At 40.8% G+C, this 25,408-nt stretch overlaps 1 protein-coding gene across 1 annotated transcript in view; it reads right to left on the minus strand.

Annotated features, from left to right (window-relative positions):
- The window catches only part of NAXD (NAD(P)HX dehydratase), a 249,637-nt gene that overhangs the window by 52,578 nt on the left and 171,651 nt on the right, over nt 1-25,408 (minus strand). The window contains exons 6-7 of the mRNA XM_053705470.1: nt 18,988-19,108; nt 15,805-15,925 (exon numbers count right to left, since the gene is read on the minus strand). Coding sequence (XP_053561445.1) covers nt 15,805-15,925; nt 18,988-19,108 — 242 coding nt within the window. The remainder of the gene's footprint in view (nt 1-15,804; nt 15,926-18,987; nt 19,109-25,408) is intronic.

Consider the following 25,408-nt stretch of genomic DNA (forward strand, 5'->3'; position numbering starts at 1 on the left):
TGCAAAGTGATTTGTAAGGGCCTCCCTGATGTACTTGGCGCCACAAAATCACGCACCTCCTGAGCGGGAGGCGAAGGTACTGACACGTGAGGAGAGTTAGTCGGCATAACTTCCCCCTCGTTGTCTGGTGATAATTTCTTTACATGTAAAGATTGACTTTTATTTAAAGTAACATCAATGCAATTAGTACACAAATTTCTATTGGGCTCCACATTGGCCTTTAAACATAGTGAACAAAGAGATTCATCAGTGTCAGACATGTTTAAATAGACTAGCAATGAGACTAGCAAGCTTGGAAATACTTTTCTAAATAAATTTACAAGCAATATAAAATACGCTACTGTGCCTTTAAGAAGCACAAAAAGCTGTCACAGTTGAAATAACAATGAACCAAAATAGTTATAGCAACCAATTTTTCACAGTAAATGTATTAAGTTAGCAAAGGATTGCACCCACCAGCAAATGGATGATTAACCCCTTAATACCCAAAAACGGATAACAATTTAATAATTAACGCTTTTATCACAGTCAAACACACTGTCACAGGTCTGCTGTGACTGATTACCTCCCTCAAAATGAATTTTGAAGACCCCTGAGCTCTCTAGAGACGATCTGGATCATGGAGGATGAAGTAGACAGATTGTGACTGAATTTTTACTGCGCAAAAAAGCGCTAAAATAGGCCCCTCCCACTCATATTACAACAGTGGGGAAGCTCAGATAACTGTTTCTATGCAGAAAACAAAGATGGCCATGTGGTAAAAATCATGCCCCAATAAGTTTTATCACCAAGTACCTCACAAAAAAAGATTAACATGCCAGTAAACGTTTTAAACATACATTTGAAAAGTTATGAAGTGTTATTAATAAGCCTGCTACCAGTCGCTTTTACTGCAGTTAAGGCTCATACATTATTTCAGTATTAACAGTATTTTCAGAGTCAATTCCATTCCTTAGAAAAATACATCCAGTGTACACACACTCATCAGCCTAATACCAGTCGCTATCACTGCATTTAAGGCTGAACTTACGTTACATTGGTATCAGCAGTATTTTCTCAGTCAATTCCATTACTCAGAAAAATAATTTACTGCACATACCTCATTTGCAGGGGAGCCCTGCATGCTATTCCCCTTTTCTGAAGTTACCTCACTCCTCAGATGAGAACAGCCAGTGGATCTTAGTTACGTCTGCTAAGATCATAGAAAACGCAGGCAGATTCTTCTTCTAATGCTGCCTGAGAACAAACAGCACACTCCGGTGCCATTTAAAATAACAAACTTTTGATTGAAGAAATAAACTAAGTTAAAAAAACACCACAGACCTCTCACAGCGACCTATCTTTAGTTAGGCTGCAAGAGAATGACTGAATATGACATGTGAGGGGAGGAGCTATATAGCAGCTCTGCTTGGGTGATCCTCTTGCAGCTTCCTGTTAGGAAGAGATATATTCCATAAGTAATGGATGACCCGTGGACTGACTACACTTAACAAGAGAAAAACGCTGCAGCGCTTTTAAAAAAACACAGTTGAATAACAAAGAACTAATTCAGTTATAGTCAACAATTCTTTAAATGTATTAATTAGCAGAGGATTGCACCCATTAGCAAAAGGATGATTAACCCCTCAGTACCCAAAAAACGGATATCAAATTAAGATTTAACGCTTTTATCACAGTCAAACACACTGTCACAGGTCTGCTGTGACTGATTACCTCCCTCAAAAACGAATTTTGAAGACCCCTGAGCTCTCTAGAGACGTCCTGGATCAAGGAGGAAGAAGCAGGAAGACTGTGCTAGAATTTTGACTGCGCAACAAGGCGCTAAAAAAGTCCCCTCCCACTCATTTACAACAGTGGGAGACCTTATATAACGGTTTCTATGCAGAAATATACGTTAGCCATGTGGAAAAAAATCATGCCCAAAAAGATTTATCACCAAAGTACCTCACAAAACGAATAACATGCCAGTAAACGTTTTAAAAACAAACTTTTTTAATGTCATGCAAAGTTATCACTAAGCCTGCTACCAGTCGCTTCCACTGCAGATAAAGCTTAAGCATTATTTCAGTATTAACAGTATTTTCTCAGTCAAATTCTAGTCCCTAGAAAATAACTCTACTGTGCATACATTTATCAGCCTGATACCAGTCACTACTACTGCATTTAAGGCTGTACTTACATCATACGGGTAACAGCAGTGTTTTCTTAGTCAATTCCATTCCCAGAAAATATTGTACTGCACATACCTCATTTGCGGGGGACCCCGCATGCTATTCCCATTTTCTGAAGTTACCCCACTCCTCAGAATGTTGAGAACAGCCAGTAGATCTTAGTTACGCATGCTAAGATCATAGAAAATGCAGGCAGTTTCTTCTTCCAAATACTGCCTGAGATAGAAAAACAGCACACCCCGGTGCCATTTAAAATAACAAACTTTTGATTGAAGAATAATTAAGTAAAAACTCCAACTCCTCTCGCGACCTCCTTCTTTGTTGAGGGTTGCAAGAGAATGACTGGATATGACATGTGAGGGGAGGAGCTATATAGCACCTCTGCTTGGGTGATCCTCTTGCAACTTCCTGTTGGGAAGGAGAATATATCCCATAAGTAATGGATGACCCGTGGACTGAACACCCTTAACAAGAGAAAAACATTTGAGAGCTTAAAAAGTACCCTTAGATTTCTTAACTTGGGGCAGAAAATACTTCCTTTTCCCCAGTAACAGAGGAGATAATAAAATTCAATAGAAAATCTTAAAGAAATTACTATCCTAAAATAATAAGATAGTAATCTAAATTTAAACACCATATCAGAGATTTAGGCCATAAAACTTTTCTAGTAAAAATGGCTAAAAACAAAGATTTAATATCCTTAAAAGAAGAAATATCTTCCATAGGATAGAAGTACGTTCGGCAAGAGAAGAAATAGCCCCACCTTTAGGGACTTTTACCTAAAAAAAACACTAAATTAGCCATAGGTAAAGGATATAGCTTTTAAAACCTAGAAGAAAGGTAAAAAGAAGCACTAAGTTTAGATTCCTTACTAAACATATGATAAATAGCATCTGGAATAAGCAAAACTTCAAGAGTTATCTCAGAAGCTTAAAAAAACAGAATTCAAACATTTGCTATTCTTGTTATCAAGAGGACTAGATTTCTCAATACTCAAAGTAAACCATACTTCCTTAATAAAGAATGAATACATTGAATTGAAAGTTTAATTTATCAAAATCAGTCTCTGAAATAGGATCCTGAGTCAGAGAAAACCATTCCATAGGAATGCATTTGACACTGAGTATTTTGTGGGGGTAACATTTGCCCTGGGTGCACATTCACTAGCAGCAGGGAAATGGCTGCGATATTGTAAGTTTGATCCTGGCTGAATGAAAACAAGAAATTTGTGGATATAAGAGTATTGTCGGAGTTGTTCCTGAAGGGTTATCATTTTGGTTTGGTCAGAGAAAACCACATCAGCAGAAAAACTACAGTATGCTGTCGAGCAATACAAACTTCATAGGCTTATGAAAAGTTAAGAGAGATCGTTTACGTTAATTTGAAGGTGAAATAGCAGTCATAGTCTTCTCTATGTCTTTTGCAATATAATCCTTTATACCAACAGTAATATCATGTACATTAGACTGTGAAGGTAAAACAGTAGATGTATATGTACTATAAAAACATTATCATGAATATTAAAAAAAGTGCCACATATTTGAGCTGAAGAATAAAATCAGCTAATTAAAGAATATAAATGCTTAGCTTTGGTAGAAATTGTGTACAAGCAGCATAGTTTCTACAGTACCATCAGAGGCAGGATCAGTTTGAGACATCTTGAAAAATGTAACAAAAAAGAAAAATAACAAATAAAAACATAATTTATGCTTACCTGATAAATTTATTTCTCTTGTAGTGTAGTCAGTCCACGGGTCATCCATTACTTATGGAATATATCTCTTCCTAACAGGAAGCTGTTATATAGCTCCTCCCCTCACATGTCATATTCAGTCATTCGACCAAAGCAGACGAGAAAGGAGAAACCATAGGGTGCAGTGGTGACTGGAGTTTAATTAAAATTTAGATCTGCCTTAAAGACAGGGCGGGCCGTGGACTGACTACACTACAAGAGAAATAAATTTATCAGGTAAGCATAAATTATGTTTTCTCTTGTTAAGTGTAGTCAGTCCACGGGTCATCCATTACTTATGGAATACCAATACCAAAGCTAAAGTACACAGATGAAGGGAGGGACAAGGCAGGAACATTAAACAGAAGGAACCACTGCCTGAAGTACCTTTCTCCCAAAAATAGCCTCCGAAGAAGCAAAAGTGTCAAATTTGTAAAATTTTGAAAAAGTGTGAAGTGAAGACCAAGTTGCAGCCTTGCAAATCTGATCAACAGAGGCCTCATTTTTAAAGGCCCAGGTGGAAGCCACAGCTCTAGTAGAATGAGCTGTAATCCTTTCAGGAGGCTGCTGTCCAGCAGTCTCATAGGCTAAACGTATTATGCTACGAAGCCAAAAAGAGAGAGAGGTAGCCGAAGCCTTTTGACCTCTTCTCTGTCCAGAGTAAACGACAAACAGGGAAGAAGTTTGACGAAAATCTTTAGTTGCCTGCAAATAGAACTTCAGGGCACGGACTACGTCCAGATTATGCAAAAGTCGTTCCTTCTTTGAAGAAGGGTTAGGACACAGTGATGGAACAACAATCTCTTGATTGATATTCTTGTTAGTAACTACCTTAGGTAAGAACCCAGGTTTAGTACGCAGAACTACCTTGTCTGAATGAAAAATCAGATAAGGAGAATCACAATGTAAGGCAGATAACTCAGAGACTCTTCGAGCTGAGGAAATAGCCATCAAAAACAGAACCTTCCAGGATAACAGCTTGATATCAATGGAATGAAGGGGTTCAAATGGAACGCCTTGAAGAACGTTAAGAACTAAGTTTAAGCTCCACGGCGGAGCAACAGTCTTAAACACAGGCTTAATCCTAGCTAAAGCCTGACAAAAAGCCTGAACGTCTGGAACTTCAGCCAGACGTTTGTGTAGAAGAATAGACAGAGCAGAAATCTGTCCCTTTAACGAACTAGCAGATAAGCCCTTTTCTAAACCCTCTTGTAGAAAGGACAATATCCTAGGAATCCTAACCTTACTCCGTGAGTAACTCTTGGATTCGCACCAATATAAATATTTACGCCATATCTTATGGTAAATTTTTCTGGTAACAGGCTTCCTAGCCTGTATTAAGGTATCAATAACCGACTCCGAGAAGCCACGCTTTGATAGAATCAAGCGTTCAATCTCCATGCAGTCAGCCTCAGAGAAATTAGATTTGGATGGTTGAAAGGACCCTGAATTAGAAGGTCCTGTCTCAGAGGCAGAGACCACGGTGGACAGGACGACATGTCCACTAGGTCTGCATACCAGGTCCTGCGTGGCCACGCAGGCGCTATCAGAATCACCGAAGCTCTCTCCTGTTTGATCTTGGCAATCAAACGAGGAAGCATCGGGAATGGTGGAAACACATAAGCCATGTTGAAGACCCAAGGGGCTGTCAGAGCATCTATCAGCACCGCTCCCGGGTCCCTGGACCTGGATCCGTAACAAGGAAGCTTGGCGTTCTGGCGAGACGCCATGAGATCCAGATCTGGTTTGCCCAAACGATGAATCAGTTGAGCAAAGACCTCCGGATGAAGTTCCCACTCCCCCGGATGAAAAGTCTGGCGACTTAGAAAATCCGCCTCCCAGTTCTCCACGCCTGGGATGTAAATCGCTGACAGGTGGCAAGAGTGAGACTCTGCCCAGCGAATTATCTTTGAGACTTCCAACATCGCTAGGGAACTTCTGGTTCCCCCTTGATGGTTGATGTAAGCCACAGTCGTGATGTTGTCCGACTGAAATCTGATGAACCTCAGAGTTGCTAACTGAGGCCAAGCTAGGAGAGCATTGAATATTGCTCTAAATTCCAGAATATTTATTGGGAGGAGTTTCTCCTCCTGAGTCCATAATCCCTGAGCCTTCAGGGAGTTCCAGACTGCGCCCCAGCCTAGAAGGCTGGCGTCTGTTGTTACAATCGTCCAATCTGGCCTGCGAAAAGGTCATCCCCTTGGACAGATGTGGCCGAGAAAGCCACCATAGAAGAGAATCTCTGGTCTCTTGATCCAGATTTAGTAGGGGGGACAAATCTGAGTAATCCCCGTTCCACTGACTTAGCATGCACAATTGCAGCGGCCTGAGATGCAGGCGCGCAAATGGTACTATGTCCATTGCCGCTACCATTAAGCCGATTACTTCCATGCACTGAGCTACTGACGGGTGTGGAATGGAATGAAGGACATGGCAAGCATTTAGAAGTTTTGATAACCTGGCCTCTGTCAGGTAAATTTTCATCTCTACAGAATCTATAAGAGTCCCTAGAAAGGGAACCCTTGTAAGTGGTAATAGAGAACTCTTTTCCACGTTCACCTTCCACCCATGCGACCTCAGAAATGCCAGAACTATCTCTGTATGAGACTTGGCAGTTTGAAAACTTGACGCTTGTATCAGAATGTCGTCTAGGTACGGAGTCACCGCTATGCCTCGCGGTCTTAGTACCGCCAGAAGTAAGCCCAGAACTTTTGTAAAGATTCTTGGAGCCGTAGCTAATCCGAAGGGAAGAGCTACAAACTGGTAATGCCCGTCTAGGAAAGCAAATCTTAGGTACCGATAATGATCCTTGTGAATCGGTATGTGAAGGTAGGCATCCTTTAAGTCCACTGTGGTCATGTACTGACCCTCTTGGATCATGGGAAGGATGGTTCGAATAGTTTCCATTTTGAATGATGGAACTCTTAGGAATTTGTTTAGGATTTTTAAGTCCAAGATTGGTCTGAAGGTTCCCTCTTTCTTGGGAACCACAAATAGATTTGAATAGAATCCTTGCCCGTGTTCCGTCTGCGGAACTGGGTGGATCACCCCCATTAGTAAGAGGTCTTGTACACAGCGTAGAAACGCCTCTTTCTTTATTTGGTTTGCTGATAACCTTGAAAGATGAAATCTCCCTCGTGGAGGAGAAGTTTTGAAGTCCAGGAGATATCCCTGAGATATGATCTCCAACGCCCAGGGATCCTGGACATCTCTTGCCCAAGCCTGGGCGAAGAGAGAAAGTCTGCCCCCCACTAGATCCGTTTCCGGATAGGGGGCCCTCTCTTCATGCTGTCTTAGGGGCAGCAGCAGGTTTCTTGGCCTGCTTGCCCTTGTTCCAGGACTGGTTAACTTTCCAGCCCTGCCTGTAACGAGCAACAGCTCCTTCCTGTTTTGGAGCGGAGGAAGTTGATGCTGCTCCTGCCTTGAAGTTACGAAAGGCACGAAAATTAGACTGTTTGGCCTTTGATTTGGCCCTGTCCTGAGGTAGAGCATGGCCCTTACCTCCCGTAATGTCAGCTATAATTTCTTTCAAGCCGGGCCCGAATAAGGTCTGCCCTTTGAAAGGAATATTAAGCAATTTAGATTTAGAAGTCACGTCAGCTGACCAGGATTTAAGCCATAGCGATCTGCGCGCTTGGATGGCGAATCCGGAGTTCTTAGCCGTAAGTTTAGTTAAATGTACGACGGCATCAGAAACAAATGCGTTAGCTAGCTTAAGTGCTTTAAGCTTGTTCATAATTTCATCCAATGGAGCTGTGCGAATGGCCTCTTCCAGAGACTCAAACCAGAATGCCGCCGCAGCAGTGACAGGCGCAATGCATGCAAGGGGCTGTAAGATAAAACCTTGTTGAACAAACATTTTCTTAAGGTAACCTTCTAATTTCTTATCCATTGGATCTGAAAAGGCACAACTATCCTCCACCGGGATAGTGGTACGCTTAGCTCCCTCCACCTTAGGGAACGTCTGCCATAAGTCTCGTGTGGTGGCGTCTATAGGAAACATTTTCCTAAATATGGGAGGAGGGGAAAAAGGCACACCAGGTCTATCCCACTCCTTGCTAATAATCTCTGTAAGCCTTTTAGGTATAGGAAACACGTCAGTACACACCGGTACCGCATAGTATTTATCCAACCTACATAATTTTTCTGGAATTGCAACCGTGTTACAATCATTCAGAGCCGCTAATACCTCCCCTAGCAATATGCGGAGGTTCTCAAGCTTAAATTTAAAATTAGAAATCTCTGAATCCAGTCTCCCTGGATCAGATCCGTCACCCACAGAATGAAGCTCTCCGTCTTCATGTTCTGCAAACTGTGACGCAGTATCTGACATGGCTCTCACCTCATCCGCGCGCTCTGTCCTTAACCCAGAGCTATCGCGCTTGCCTCTTAATTCTGGCAATTTAGATAATACTTCTGTCATAACAGTAGCCATGTCTTGTAAAGTGATTTGTAAGGGCCTCCTTGATGTACTTGGCGCCACAAAATCACGCACCTCCTGAGCGGGAGGCAAAGGTACTGACACGTGAGGAGAGTTAGTCGGCATAACTTCCCCCTCGTTGTCTGGTGATAATTTCTTTACATGTAAAGATTGACTTTTATTTAAAGTAACATCAATGCAATTAGTACACAAATTTCTATTGGGCTCCACATTGGCCTTTAAACATAGTGAACAAAGACATTCATCTGTGTCAGACATGTTTAAACAGACTAGCAATGAGACTAGCAAGCTTGGAAATACTTTTCTAAATAAATTTACAAGCAATATAAAAAAACGCTACTGTGCCTTTAAGAAGCACAAAAAGCTGTCACAGTTGAAATAACAATGAACCAAAATAGTTATAGCAACCAATTTTTCACAGTAAATGTATTAAGTTAGCAAAGGATTGCACCCACCAGCAAATGGATGATTAACCCCTTAATACCCAAAAACGGATAACAATTTAATAATTAACGTTTTTATCACAGTCAAAACACACTGTCACAGGTCTGCTGTGACTGATTACCTCCCTCAAAATGAATTTTGAAGACCCCTGAGCTCTCTAGAGACGATCTGGATCATGGAGGATGAAGTAGACTGTGACTGAATTTTTACTGCGCAAAAAAGCGCTAAAATAGGCCCCTCCCACTCATATTACAACAGTGGGGAAGCTCAGATAACTGTTTCTATGCAGAAAACAAAGATGGCTATGTGGTAAAAATCATGCCCCAATAAGTTTTATCACCAAGTACCTCACAAAAAACGATTAACATGCCAGTAAACGTTTTAAACATACATTTGAAAAGTTATGAATTGTTATTAATAAGCCTGCTACCAGTCGCTTTTACTGCAGTTAAGGCTCATACATTATTTCAGTATTAACAGTATTTTCAGAGTCAATTCCATTCCTTAGAAAAATACATTCAGTGTACACACACTCATCAGCCTAATACCAGTCGCTATCACTGCATTTAAGGCTGAACTTACTTTACATTGGTATCAGCAGTATTTTCTCAGTCAATTCCATTCCTAAGAAAAATAATTTACTGCACATACCTCATTTGCAGGGGGGCCCTGCATGCTATTCCCCTTTTCTGAAGTTACCTCACTCCTCAGATGAGAACAGCCAGTGGATCTTAGTTACGTCTGCTAAGATCATAGAAAACGGAGGCAGATTCTTCTTCTAATACTGCCTGAGAACAAACAGCACACCCCGGTGCCATTTAAAATAACAAACTTTTGATTGTAGAAATAAACTAAGTTAAAAAACACCACAGACCTCTCACAGCGACCTATCTTTAGTTAGGCTGCAAGAGAATGACTGAATATGACATGTGAGGGGAGGAGCTATATAGCAGCTCTGCTTGGGTGATCCTCTTGCAGCTTCCTGTTAGGAAGAGATATATTCCATAAGTAATGGATGATCCGTGGACTGACTACACTTAACAAGAGAAATATCCAATTTTCACAAAATAGCAGTTTCAGGAATGGGAAAAAATGCTTATATGAAAAACAAAAGCAAATATCATAGCCCTCTGTACAAAATGAAAGCAGAGAGCAAAAAGAGGGAGAGACTAATATAACAACATTTTTGGCGCCAAAAATAACGCCAACAAAGACGACGCAAATGCTGAGAAAAAAAATCATAACAGGCGCGACTTAAAAAAAACTGCAAAGGGAAATAAACATAGACCTGACTCATGGCAAATATATACAATATATATTTAAAACTTAAAAATATAAAGTGCCAAACATAGCTGAGAGTGTCTTAAATATATATACTTAAATATATACTTAAATATATATACTTACCTGAAGACACCAATCCACATATAGCAGACAGCCAAACCAGTACTGAAACATATCAGCAGAGGTAATGGTACAGGAGTATAATGTCGATCTGTAAAGGGAGGTGGCAGATGAATGCCCACGACCGAATTTACAGAGAGCCTTAGAATAGATATCCCAGAGTTGAAAACATGGCATCATTAGGCAAATACTCCCTTCACATCCCTCAGACAAACACTGTACTTTAAAAGGAACTGGGCTTCAAAATGCTTAGAAGCACCATTCATAGAAGAAATCAAGTATGACTTGCTTCACCATCATCCAACGAAGGCAAAGTTTATAAAACTGAAGTATGAGTGAGGTGGGAGGTGTATTTATAGGAATTTTGAGGTTTGGGAAACTTTGCCCCCTCCAGGTAGGATTGTACTGTAAATCCCATACGTCACTAGCTCATGGACATGCCACTTACATGAAAGAAATCTTCATGGATAGGGAATCTATTATAGTCCCTAGGAAACACCTTTTTGGTAGATGGAACAAGAGAACTTCTCTCCAAATTCACCTTCCACCCCTGGGAACAAAGAAAAGACAACAACATTTCTGTGTGAGATTGGGCTAGTTGAAAAGATGACGCCTGAACCAAGATGTGGTCCAGAAAAGGCGCAACAGCAATTCCCTGGAATCGGATCACAGCCAATAGCGCCCCCAGAACGATTGAGAATATTCAAGGAGCAGCAGCAAAAAACCTAGAAACTGGAAATGATCCCAGTGAAAGGCAACATGTAAATAAGTGTCCTTCATGTCTATGGAGGTCATGAAAAGAACCTTCCTGGACCAATGGAACAATAGTTTCCATCTTGAGGGACGGAACCCTGAGGAATTTGTTTAGACACTCTAGGTCCTGGATGGAACGATAAATTCCCTCCTTTTTTGGGAATCCAAAAAGTTTGAATAGAATTGTAGACCTAGATTCTCTAGAGGGACTGGAATATTAACTCCCAGGGAGGATAGGTCCTTCACACAATTTAAGAAGGCCTCTCTCATTACCTAGTTTGAGGATAATCTAGACAGGAAGAGTCTGCCCCATGGTAGGCAAAACTAGAATCCTATTCTGTAACTCTGGGATACTATGCCATGGTGTATCCAAGCATGCCAAGAAAGAGAAAGCCTGCCCCCCACATGATTCAAAATTGGATCGGGGCAGATCCTACATGCTGATTTAGAGTCAGCGGAAGGCTATTAGATTTGTTCCAGGGCTGGTTTGCCAAGTGGACCTTGATTGGTCTGGAAGAGGAGAGGAGAACTTCTGTATCTTAAAGTTGAGAAAGGAACGACAATTAAAAGTCTGTCAACTCCTAGGTCTATTCTTCTTGTCCTGGGGTAGGTAAGATCCCTTTCCACCTGTAAACTCAAAAATATTTCCACCAGACCAGGTCCAAACAGAGATTTCTTATAAGGTATAGCCGAAAAGCTTGCCAAGATTTTAACCAAGAGCCTTGCAGGCTAGCACAGTGAAGCTAGAAATTTTAGCTCCCAGTCACCTGAACTCGTCTGAAAAATAAAAAAAGCTGACATGTGTACGTAATACTTATTACACTGTGTGAAAACAAAAATTACTCATTATTCAGTGAGTACATAATACACATTGTACCAAGTGCACATAATATTGATTATAATGAGATTTCAAATACTCATTATATCGGGAGTACATAATACTCACTACACTGAGTGAACGTAGTACTCCTAATGTGTGTACACAGTATTAATTATACAGTGGGTACATAGTACCTATTACACTGAATGTACATAAAACTCATGACACTGTGTGTACATAATACTCATTATACTGAGTGAACATTGTACTCATTACACTGTGTGAACAAAATGAGAACTTAACACATAATTCACTGAGTGTACAGAACACATTACACTGTGAGTCATCACACTGTGTCAACATAATACTCATTACACTGTGTGTACATTATATGCAGCACATTGTGTGTACATAATACTGTACTCATTCCACTGTGTGTACATACTACTCATTACACTGTGTGGATGTGTGTACATAACGTAATACACTGTGTGTACATAACTCATTACACTGTGATACATACTGAGAACAAAACACATATTACACTGTGTGTATATAACCTAATACACTGTGTGTACATAATATTTATTACACTGCGAGTACATAACCTCATACACTATGTGTACATAATACTCCTTACACTGAGGGTACATAGTACCCTTACACAGAGTACATGTTTTTCATACACTTGTTAATAAAATGTACTCCACAAATATCAGCTGAGCTGCTATACCATTCATTTGTCATGAGCACATGACTTGAACTCTGGTCTCTTCGGTGGGTACAGAAAGTGATATTATAGTCCTTATACACAGTTAACATAAAATAATGTAGATTACAGCCATTATACTGTGTGTACACAGTATTCAATATCAGCAGCCTGCAGATCCTCCCTCTTTTTGAAAGAGATCACTGTATCCTAACGGCTAAAATGTACCCGCCCACAATGGCGGAACAACTGCGTACCTCAAAAATAGGACTCTCAAACAAGTCCGACTAGGTACAGCCTAGAATGAGCAAGTGGCAACTACCGCGATCACAAACAGCTAGGTGGAGGAAACAAAACGACAGGTTCCAATAACACAAGCTTACAGCATATAACTAATAAAAAGGGGCGCGGAAAAATGTTTCGAAGCCAGAAGACTAACTGAACTATAAACGGCCCGGTCCCTCAGCAGTTATTAAAACGAGGGAAAATAAAACCAATACATACAGGGCTCCTACCACAATATAAGCCATATTTGTATGCAAACAGACCTGCAGTGAAATAAAGTGGAACATATTACTGAGTGCACATAATACTGTTTCCTTTTAAAGCCAGTCCTCCATTGTGTTACAGAAGCGGCAAATCTGCGATTATGTAAATGCTCAGCCGTAATCTTAGAGATCAGTATAAAAATCTCTATTTTATACCAAACACATAAAGTGTCAAAGATCTGTCCTGTCCACAGCTCCAAAATGAATCCTTAACTAGGAAGAATCACTAAGTCTCAGCATAGATCCATGAGGATTAACCTGTTAAGTGCTGCTGTCCTTCCATACCTAGAAGGCAAAGGCACTTATCTTGGATCCAACTGCAGGACAGATGCTGCTCCTTAGGTGTGTCAGGTACTTTACTCCCTGTCATGGACCTGTAGGAAAATAAAGAACAGAGTAACCAACTCTGGCTTTTTACAAAGGGGATGCAAATGGTTAAAATAAAAGCAAGGACTACTTTGCCGCCTTTTAACTGCTTAAAAGCCACAACGATTCTTACTGAAGAGATTGACGTGGGCACAGCTAAACCCCAATATTTGCTTGCAGAGAAAAGCATCCATAAAAGGATTAAAATCTTCAGACACCAACTTCACACAACCTCCATTGACAGAGGCAAAGAGAATGACTGGGGGTTATGGGTAAGGCAGTTACTAGCTTTGTTGCAGTGCTCTTTGCCTCCACCTGCTGGCCAGGAGTTGAATATCCCACTAGTAATTGGAATGACGTTGTGGACTCTCCATGTCATAGGAAAGAAATCAAATATTTCCTTCAATAGTAGCTGCTGTCAGCCTCAGTCTCTTCTCCCAAGCCTACTTGGAACTTTAAAGAGCCAGATGAAAACTCTAAAGAAAGAGCTTTTCTTTGATGTATTATCCGCCTTTTTCACAAGCTAGATAAAAGAACTAAAATGCAATGAACTTTAAAGTTTTGTTAAAGCTAAGAATGTATTCTTATTCACTGCTTCTGTGAGTGCATGCCGACAACCATTGTGCTAGAAGTGGGAATCAAATAAAATGGGTTTTTTTACTGTTATCCTGTGAGTTCTCTCCAATTAGTACTATCATTTTGTGAAATGTATTGCACAATGTGTGGTTCATTTTTCAAGATCTCAGGGAAAGAACATCTTACTGCATCCCTGTGAAGTTCAACACCACGATATACACAACAAATAATTTATGCATTTCAAATTATATTTATGTCCCTGAGATCAACTCTAAAGATCAGTCAGTACAGCAGTTCATTTTTTGGCTCCTGTCTGGCCCAAAATACTGAATTTTAAATCTAGATATTCAAGCAAGGCATGGTTATCCACTTCTTCTAATCTTCTGTCTAAGGGTCCATTCCTTTACCAGCAATTTAAAAGGGACAGTCTACATCAGAATTATTGTTTAAAAAGATAGATAATCCTTTTATTATCCATTCCCCCGTTTTGCACAACCAACACAGTTACATTAATATACTTTTTACCTCTGTGATTACCTTGTATCTAAGTCTCTACAGACTGCCCCCTTATTTCAGTTAGTTTTACAGACTTGCATTTTAGCCAATCACGGCTGACTCCACAGGAGTGAGCACAATGTTATCTATAAGGCACACAAATAGATAAGAAAATAAGAGGAGGAACACAACAGTTGCCCATTTGATTTAAAATGTGTACTTATAGACCAAAAAAAGTCCACAATGATTGGTCAAAAAGTGTACACAGTATGTGATGTGAAAAGGCATCCACTCCCACAGAAGCTTGACATACATCACATCTAGAAAGAAAAAACAAAGGAGGCGCCTCATGGTTTAGTATTCAACATTCCAAATGTAAACCTTAAACTTCAAAATCCAAACTGGCATCTCACATGTAATAAAGCACTATCATGAGTGCTAAAAAAGCAGACTGGATCCTCAGAGTCGTACGGCAGACTCCCCTAGCAGATCCCAAGCTCTTGTCACAGTGATGCTCGTATCAGCATGAGAGTTGGTAGAAGACACAACAGGAGCGTATATCTGGATTTTACAATAAAATGATTTATTAAAACAAACCGACGCGTTTCTTAGTGCTCACCACTGTTTCTTCAGGTTCTCACTACCAGTTTCCAAACATGTCCGGTATTCAGGTACATGCAACAGCTATAGTACTTCAAAGATATTTACCATTTTGTTAAATGGTGAGGAGACAAGGATAAAAATCTAAAAAATATGGAATGTCAAAGAAAACTTAACTACATGCATATGGATTTATTCTTAGATCCATTAGTTCAGTCTTCTGCTCTTTAGTTATTTTACAACGCACAATTACATTTTATCCAGATGTGCAATTTTTTCAAGATCTCATTCCTTCTTGGGATCTAAATTTGGACCTTAAGCTTTTTCCTTTGGAACTTTCCCACAAATTGTCTTTAACATTACTATTTAAGTTCAAAAAGAAAATGCTCTAATTTGTTATACGCAAGCAATAGTGCAATAATACAATGTTCTGTGTTTAACATGTGCAAAGGGGTTAGTTTAAGTCCAGTCACTGGTACAGCAAATGGTTCTAAAAGATATCAAGACCTGATTTATACTTACAGGTAACGTATTTACATTTGTTGCACAACTATATAAAAGCCAGTCCAGTTTTTTGTTTTTTTTTAAACTATGTCCACTTCTGGTATGTCCTCTCTTTTGATAGTCAAATCCTTTAAAAATAGGTTATTTCTTGGCTATGAGATAAATTCAAGAAGGAAGTTTCTTGGTCACTGTTGATTTCTGACTAACTGCATAAATATAATTATTGATAGTTATCACATACCCGTTAATCTTTTCTGGTCCAGCAAGAAATGCCCAGTGCACCAAAACTCCAAGAGCACCAGCCAACAGGTCTCCTTGTCCCCCACAGCGCCGACTGCTGCCCTCATGACTGCACACTAAAACTAAAAGTAGAGGGAGACAGGGGGGGGGGAATGAATACTAAAAGTATAGGGGGGGGGGAGAATGAATCACATAGCAATCGTACAACATAAGAACATTAAGTTCCAACTAAAATGGAAAATTAAATAATGCATGACATTAACAACTTTTCAAATTTACTTCTATTCTCAAATTGACTTTGTTCTTTTGGTTCCTTTGTTGAATGTAGCAGTGTTTGAAACTAGGATGTATATAGTTGATCACTACAGGGCAGCAGAGTTATATACTGTTCAGGACAAATGCACGCTTCTGAAACTATCTAGATATTATGCATGGGCATTCTGATAGCATTTCTTTGTTAGCATTCTAATACGGAAGAAAGCTGCAGCTCGTGGCTTTCGGTTCTTTTCTGAGACTGATTCCTTCATGTGAAATAATATCTGTGCAAATCCAGATCTTAATGTGTTGCACTTTCACAAGAAAAAATCCTGCTCCAAAAACAGCCGAACGTCACAAGTGGCAGCCTTCTTCTGCATTTAGATGCTAATGAAGGATCTGAATGCTCATGCCTACTAGATCAGGGAAATGCAGTCATTGGAGGCAGGTGATGCAGTGCCTCACCTGTCATGACTAAAAACATTTTTTAATATGATATTACAAAAATATATTTATTTTTTTCCACCCCCCCCTGGCCGGCATACTTGGTATCCTCCATGTTGTGCAATGGAAGGTAGGCAGTGAGCTGGTCTGCTGCCCCCCATTGCACAAAATGCTTGCCTGATAGTGTATATGAGCCGCGACTGAGATAGTGCCCCCCCCCATAGTCTCAATTCCTATTGCAGTGCTTGATTTCTCCATTTGCTTCCTATAAAATAAGCTGAACCGCACATTCTCCCCGAGCCTCCAGTCTGCTCATCTCCATATTAAATATTTTAGCTGTGTACTTGCATTAAAGTGGGAAATGATAAGTCTGAGCAGTACAGGCACAGGAAGTCAAGGAAGCTAAGTGGTGTAGCTGCTTTTCCTGCCTCTGATCATTAGACAGAGGTACTGCATTGCAGGTATGTTGTAGCTGCGTTATTAATCGGTGTCAGAAAATGCTTCGTCTCTTCCTATACGTCCCGGTCTGTTTTCCCTTAAGTCTCCCTTTTTAACCCCTTTGTGTACAGCCCTGGGTTTCCTATGTTTTGTTTGTTTTGTTTTTAATATTCATTTTTATTAGATAGCGTAGATATGAGTGTAACACTTTATTTTAATGTATTTATGTTGTGTTTAATGCAACTTTATCTAGCCCCAACGCTTAACTCGAGGTCTTCAGTCACACTCATTAATTTGCACTTGCGGGATCATGTTTACTTTCAACCTTTCAACTTGTAATAAGCGCACACGTTAACGGGGGAGTGATATTTCAATATCACGCCACTTGTAATCTAACCCAATGTCTTATAAGACCACTAAAAATCTAGAAACATAAGCTTGGAGTTGCTAAGTGATGATACTATCAACAACTTATATTTGCTCATATATATTTGTAGAAGTGTAATACTTCACAAAAACAGAAGTCTCTCATAGCTACTGGCATAATGTTTGTCACCGAGATAAACTGGAAGGACTGTTGTTCAAAGTGAAAAGTACCATTACAAATAGGAAACAGTAAATAAATATGTATAACCACAAGGTAATGATGAAATAATAAGTTGCGGTTAAATCTTAGATGCTTATCTCATATTTAGGGCATTATTGTTCTGTATGTTCTTGACAACATAATTAATAGTCAACAAAAGAAAGACCCTCAAATATTCACATGTAGCTACGGCTATCATGTTGAATTAAAGGGACATTAAAGTTTGTTTTGCTATGTATAATATAATATTAAAATAAACAATGTTGCAAACATTGCTGTCATATGGGCTAAAGATACGTGCACACTCCTGAGAACACCTAGGATTATTCTTTAACAAAGGATACCAAAAGACCGCGGCAAAATTGATAACTGCACTAAATTGGAAAGTTGTTAATAAAATTGTGTACTCTATCCAATCCATTTAAGTTTAAGTTTAATTTAGACAAGATATTCTTAAGATTAACATTTAAGTATTGAGGAAGGATCTGCAAATGGAATAGTTAAGGATCATTAAACTTGACATTCAACATTGCATAAAATGTTTCATTATCACAAGTGAAACATTATTGCAATATACATTCATTAATTATTTTGCAGCCTTTTGTTGTAAAATACATCTAAAAGTTGTGCTTGTTTCACTTTCTCCCAGGGATGCATGTGTTAATACTTTTAGGCAATTTATGTGAGCTTTTGTTTACTTTCCCTCCCTCCTTAAGTTTCTATGGTATCACATGCTTTCAAAAGGTGGATTATTAGTTTTGCATCAACAATCATGATAGGAAAATCATTCTTTGCAATAGTAGCTAAGTTGAATCAGTGCTAAACCACATTTAAGACCCCTCAAAGTGCATAATAAAGAGACAAGGCAATAAGACCTACTCTGAATTTTAAATAAACTGTAGATTTTTTTGACAAATTAATTTTTACCCATTTTCCAGGGCCCCTGTATCATGTGAGACATCAGCCAATCACAGACTAGTATACGTATACCCTGTGAGCTTGTGCACATGCTCAGTAGGATCTTGTTCCCCAGAAAGTGTGCATATATATAAAAAAAAAAAAAAGTACAAAATATGATAATGGAAGTAAATTGTAAAGTGTCTTAAAACTGCATGCTTTATCCGAATCATAAAAGTTTATTTTGACTTGAGTGTCTCTTTAAGGGAATACAAGAGGGCAGGCTACCACAGTCTGCACATGTGCAAACAAAGTTTATGCTATACCTGAATTTTAGTTTGTGATTGGTTAGCAGGGGTTCTTTTTGTTCTGGGGACAGGGAAATCAGTGAAAAGAATAAACATAAAAGAAACTCATTTGACAGACTAAAGCAAAATTATTCTTATATATGAAGGTTCATAATCATGTAGTTTTCAATTTGTGTTTAGGGTCTTTTTAGATGGAGCATAGGATTTTAAAAAACTATCATCAAATTAGCTTCCAAGAAAGAAAAAACAAACAAACCTTTGTCTCCATCTGATATGAGATCCCTCTCTCCTTTCTGCACAATAGTTATATTTCCCATCGCCTGACTGAGCCTCAAAACACTTCCATGCTGATCATTGGTATCTACAGGTTCTGAAAGCTAGAGGTAAAGACGTGTGTAAATATCCATACATCAACATGCATTTCATCACATTTTTTTTCTTTTCTTAAACAAAGCATAACACAACATAAAACATAATTTATGTAAGAACTTACCTAATACATTCATTTCTTTCATATTGGCAAGAGTCCATGAGCTAGTGACATATGGGATATACAATCCTACCAGGAGGGGCAAAGTTTTCCAAACCTCAAAATGCCTATAAATACACCCCTCACCACACCCACAATTCAGTAGTGAGGTGATAACAAAAGGAGTAAAAAAAGCATACTAAAAGAGGAACTGGAAATATAATTGTGCTTTTATACAAAAAAAACATAACCACAATAAAGGAAATTATGCTTACCTGATCAATTGATTTCTTCTACGATACGACGAGTCGACGGATTCATCCTTACTTGTGGGATATTATCCTCCTGCTAACAGGAAGTGGCAAAGAGCACCACAGCAGAGCTGTATATATAGCTCCTCCCTTCTCTCCACCCCCAGTCATTCGACCGAAGGTATAGGAAGAGAAAAGAAAAGCTAAAAGGTGCAGAGGTGACTGAAGTTTTGAACACAAAAATATAATCTGTCTAATATGACAGGGAGGGCCGTGGACTCGTCGTATTGTAGAAGAAATCAATTTATCAGGTAAGCATAAATTTCCTTTTCTTCTACTAGATACGACAAGTCCACGGATTCATCCTTACTTGTGGGATACAATACCAAAGCTGCAGGACACGGATCAACGGGAGTGACAAGACAGATATCTAAACAGAAGGCACCATTGCTTGAAGAACTTTTCTCCCAAAAACAGCCTCAGAAGAAGCAAAAGTATCAAATTTGGAAAAGGTCTGTTCAACAGAAGCATTGTTTTTAAAAACCCATGTGGAAGCCACTGCTCTAGTAGAATGAGCTGTAATCTTTTCAGGAGGCTGCTGTCCAGCAGTCTCATATGCCAAAAGAGATGATGCCTTTCAGCCAAAAAGAAAGAGGTAGCCGTAGCTTTTTGACCCCTACGCTTTCCAGAATAAACAACAAATAGAGAAAATGTTTGACGGAAATTCTTGGTCGCTTGTAAGTAAAACTTCAAGGCACGAACCACGTCCAGATTATGTAACAGACGCTGCTTCTTAGAAGGAGGATTAGGACATAGAGAAGGAACAACAATTTCCTGATTAATATTCTTATTTGAAACAACCTTAGGAAGGAATCCATGTTTAGTATGCAAAACCACCTTATCAGAATGGAATATAAGATAAGGCGAGTCGCATTGTAATGCAGAAAGCTCAGAAACTCTTCGAGCAGAAGAGAGAGCAACTAAAAACAAAACTTTCCAAGACAAAAGCTTAATATCTATGGAATGCATAGGTTCAAACGGAACCCCTTGAAGAACATTTAGAACTAAATTCAAACTCCATGGCGGAGCAACAGGTTTAAACACAGGCTTGATTCTGACTAAAGCCTGGCAAAAAGACTGAACGTCTGGGACATCCGCCAGACGCTTGTGTAGTAAAATTGACAAAGCAGAAATTTGTCCCTTTAAGGAACTAGCCGATAATCCCTTCTCCAATCCTTCTTGGAGAAAGGACAAAATCCTAGGAATCCTAACCCTACTCCATGAGTAGCCCTTGGATTCGCACCAATAAAGATATTTACGCCATACCTTATGGTAAATTTTCCTAGTGACAGGCTTCCGAGCCTGAATCAAGGTATCAATAACCGACTCGGAGAATCCCCGCTTAGATAAAAGCAAGCGTTCAATCTCCAGGCAGTCAGCTGCAGAGAATTTAGATTTGGATGTTGGAACGGACCTTGAATGAGAAGGTCCTGTCTCAGTGGCAGTTTCCACGGTGGCAGAGATGACATCTCCACTAGATCTGCATACCAGGTCCTGCGTGGCCACGCAGGCACTATCAAGATTACAGAAGCCCTCTCTTGTTTGATTCTGGCAATCAGACGAGGCAGGAGAGGAAAGGGAGGAAACACATAAGCCAGGTTGAACGACCAAGGTACTGCTAGAGCATCTATCAGTACTGCTTGGGGATCCCTTGATCTGGATCCGTAACGAGGAAGTTTGGCGTTCTGACGATACGCCATCAGATACAATTCCGGTGTGCCCCATTGACGAATCAATGTCGCAAACACCTCCGGATGGAGCTCCCACTCCCCCGGATGAAAAGTTTGACGACTTATAAAATCCGCTTCCCAGTTCTCCACTCCTGGGATGTAGATTGCTGATAGATGGCAAGAGTGCGTCTCTGCCCATCGAATTATCTTGGAAACCTCTATCATTGCTAGAGAACTCTTTGTTCCCCCTTGATCATTGATATATGCTACAGTCGTGATATTGTCTGACTGGAATCTTATGAATTTGGCCAAAGCCAACTGAGGCCACGCTTGAAGCGTGTTGAATATTGCTCTCAGTTTCAGAATATTGATTAGTAGTAGGGACTCCTCCTGAGTCCAAACACCCTGAGCCTTCAGGGAATTCCAGACTGCACCCCAGCCCAAGAGGCTGGCGTCCGTCGTCACTATGACCCATGCTGGTCTGCAGATGCACATTCCCTGGGACAGATGATCCTGTGACAACCACCAAAGAAGAGAGTCTCTGGTCTCTAGATCCAGATTGATCTGAGGAGATAAATCCACATAATCCCCATTCCACTGTCTGAGCAAACACAGCTGCAGTGGTCTGAGATTTAAGCGAGCATACGGAACGATGTCCATTGCCGCTACCATTAATCCAATGACCTCCATACACTGCGCCACTGATGGCCGAGGAGTGGACAGAAGTGCCCAGCAAGTAGTTAAGATCTTTGACTTTCTGACCTCCGTCAGAAATATTTTCATGTCTACAGAGTCTATCAGAGTTCCTAGGAATGGAACTCTTGTCAGTGGAACTAGTGAACTCTTTTGTATATTCACCTTCCACCCAAGAGTTCTTAGAAAAGCCAGCACAATGTCCGTGTGAGATTTGGCTAGCTGGTAAGTTGACGCCTGAATCAAAATATCGTCCAGATAGGGCGCCACTGCTATGCCCCGCGGCCTTAGAACCGCCAGAAGGGACCCTAGCACCTTTGTGAAGATTCTGGGAGCTGTGGACAACCCGAAAGGGAGGGCCACAAACTGGTAGTGTTTGTCCTGGAAGGCGAACCTGAGAAACTGGTGATGATCTCTGTGGATAGGAATGTGAAGATACGCATCCTTTAAATCCACGGTAGTCATATATTGACCCTCCTGGATCATTGGTAAAATAGTTTGAATGGTCTCCATCTTGAACGATGGGACTCTGAGAAATTTGTTTAGGCATTTGAGATCTAAAATCGTTCTGAAGGTTCCCTCTTTATTGGGAACCACGAACAGATTTGAATAAAACCCTGCCCCTGTTCTAGTTTTGGAACTGGGCAGATTACACCCATGGTATATACGTCTTACACAGCGTAAGAACGCCTCTCTTTTTGTCTGGTCTACAGACAAACGTGAAAGATGAAATCTCCCGCTTGGGAGAAAATCCTCGAATTCTAGTTGATACCCCTGGGTCACGATTTCTAACGCCCAGGGATCCTGAACGTCCCTTGCCCAAACCTGAGCGAAGAGAGAAAGTCTGCCCCTACTAGATCCGGTCCCGGATCGGAGGCTGCCCCTTCATGCTGTCTTGGTACCAGCAGCGGGCTTCTTGGCCGGTTTACCTTTATTCCAGGTCTGGTTAGGTCTCCAGACTGACTTGGATTGTGCAAAATTCCCCTCCTGCTTTGTGGTGGAGGAGGAAGTAGAGGGTCCACCTTTGAAGTTTCGAAAGGAACGAAAAACAGAATTTATGTTTACCTGATAAATTACTTTCTCCAACGGTGTGTCCGGTCCACGGCGTCATCCTTACTTGTGGGATATTCTCTTCCCCAACAGGAAATGGCAAAGAGCCCAGCAAAGCTGGTCACATGATCCCTCCTAGGCTCCGCCTACCCCAGTCATTCGACCGACGTTAAGGAGGAATATTTGCATAGGAGAAACCATATGATACCGTGGTGACTGTAGTTAAAGAAAATAAATTATCAGACCTGATTAAAAAACCAGGGCGGGCCGTGGACCGGACACACCGTTGGAGAAAGTAATTTATCAGGTAAACATAAATTCTGTTTTCTCCAACATAGGTGTGTCCGGTCCACGGCGTCATCCTTACTTGTGGGAACCAATACCAAAGCTTTAGGACACGGATGACGGGAGGGAGCAAATCAGGTCACCTAGATGGAAGGCACCACGGCTTGCAAAACCTTTCTCCCAAAAATAGCCTCAGAAGAAGCAAAAGTATCAAACTTGTAAAATTTGGTAAAAGTGTGCAGTGAAGACCAAGTCGCTGCCCTACATATCTGATCAACAGAAGCCTCGTTCTTGAAGGCCCATGTGGAAGCCACAGCCCTAGTGGAATGAGCTGTGATTCTTTCGGGAGGCTGCCGTCCGGCAGTCTCGTAAGCCAATCTGATGATGCTTTTAATCCAAAAAGAGAGAGGTAGAAGTTGCTTTTTGACCTCTCCTTTTACCGGAATAAACAACAAACAAGGAAGATGTTTGTCTAAAATCCTTTGTAGCATCTAAATAGAATTTTAGAGCGCGAACAACATCCAAATTGTGCAACAAACGTTCCTTCTTCGAAACTGGTTTCGGACACAGAGAAGGTACGATAATCTCCTGGTTAATGTTTTTGTTAGAAACAACTTTTGGAAGAAAACCAGGTTTAGTACGTAAAACCACCTTATCTGCATGGAACACCAGATAAGGAGGAGAACACTGCAGAGCAGATAATTCTGAAACTCTTCTAGCAGAAGAAATTGCAACCAAAAACAAAACTTTCCAAGATAATAACTTAATATCAACGGAATGTAAGGGTTCAAACGGAACCCCCTGAAGAACTGAAAGAACTAAGTTGAGACTCCAAGGAGGAGTCAAAGGTTTGTAAACAGGCTTGATTCTAACCAGAGCCTGAACAAAGGCTTGAACATCTGGCACAGCTGCCAGCTTTTTGTGAAGTAACACAGACAAGGCAGAAATCTGTCCCTTCAGGGAACTTGCAGATAATCCTTTTTCCAATCCTTCTTGAAGGAAGGATAGAATCTTAGGAATCTTAACCTTGTCCCAAGGGAATCCTTTAGATTCACACCAACAGATATATTTTTTCCAAATTTTGTGGTAAATCTTTCTAGTTACAGGCTTTCTGGCCTGAACAAGAGTATCGATAACAGAATCTGAGAACCCTCGCTTCGATAAGATCAAGCGTTCAATCTCCAGGCAGTCAGCTGGAGTGAGACCAGATTCGGATGTTCGAACGGACCTTGAACAAGAAGGTCTCGTCTCAAAGGTAGCTTCCATGGTGGAGCCGATGACATATTCACCAGATCTGCATACCAAGTCCTGCGTGGCCACGCAGGAGCTATCAAGATCACCGACGCCCTTTCCTGATTGATCCTGGCTACCAGCCTGGGGATGAGAGGAAACGGCGGGAATACATAAGCTAGTTTGAAGGTCCAAGGTGCTACTAGTGCATCCACTAGAGCCGCCTTGGGATCCCTGGATCTGGACCCGTAGCAAGGAACTTTGAAGTTCTGACGAGAGGCCATCAGATCCATGTCTGGAATGCCCCACAGTTGAGTGACTTGGGCAAAGATTTCCGGATGGAGTTCCCACTCCCCCGGATGCAATGTCTGACGACTCAGAAAATCCGCTTCCCAATTTTCCACTCCTGGGATGTGGATAGCAGACAGGTGGCAGGAGTGAGACTCCGCCCATAGAATGATTTTGGTCACTTCTTCCATCGCCAGGGAACTCCTTGTTCCCCCCTGATGGTTGATGTACGCAACAGTTGTCATGTTGTCTGATTGAAACCGTATGAACTTGGCCCTCGCTAGCTGAGGCCAAGCCTTGAGAGCATTGAATATCGCTCTCAGTTCCAGAATATTTATCGGTAGAAGAGATTCTTCCCGAGACCAAAGACCCTGAGCTTTCAGGGATCCCCAGACCGCGCCCCAGCCCATCAGACTGGCGTCGGTCGTGACAATGACCCACTCTGGTCTGCGGAAGGTCATCCCTTGTGACAGGTTGTCCAGGGACAGCCACCAACGGAGTGAGTCTCTGGTCCTCTGATTTACTTGTATCCTCGGAGACAAGTTTGTATAGTCCCCATTCCACTGACTGAGCATGCCCAGTTGTAATGGTCTTAGATGAATGCGCGCAAAAGGAACTATGTCCATTGCCGCTACCATCAAACCTATCACTTCCATGCACTGCGCTATGGAAGGAAGAGGA

Source organism: Bombina bombina, chromosome 3, assembly GCF_027579735.1.
Source record: "Bombina bombina isolate aBomBom1 chromosome 3, aBomBom1.pri, whole genome shotgun sequence".
NCBI lineage: Eukaryota > Metazoa > Chordata > Amphibia > Anura > Bombinatoridae > Bombina > Bombina bombina.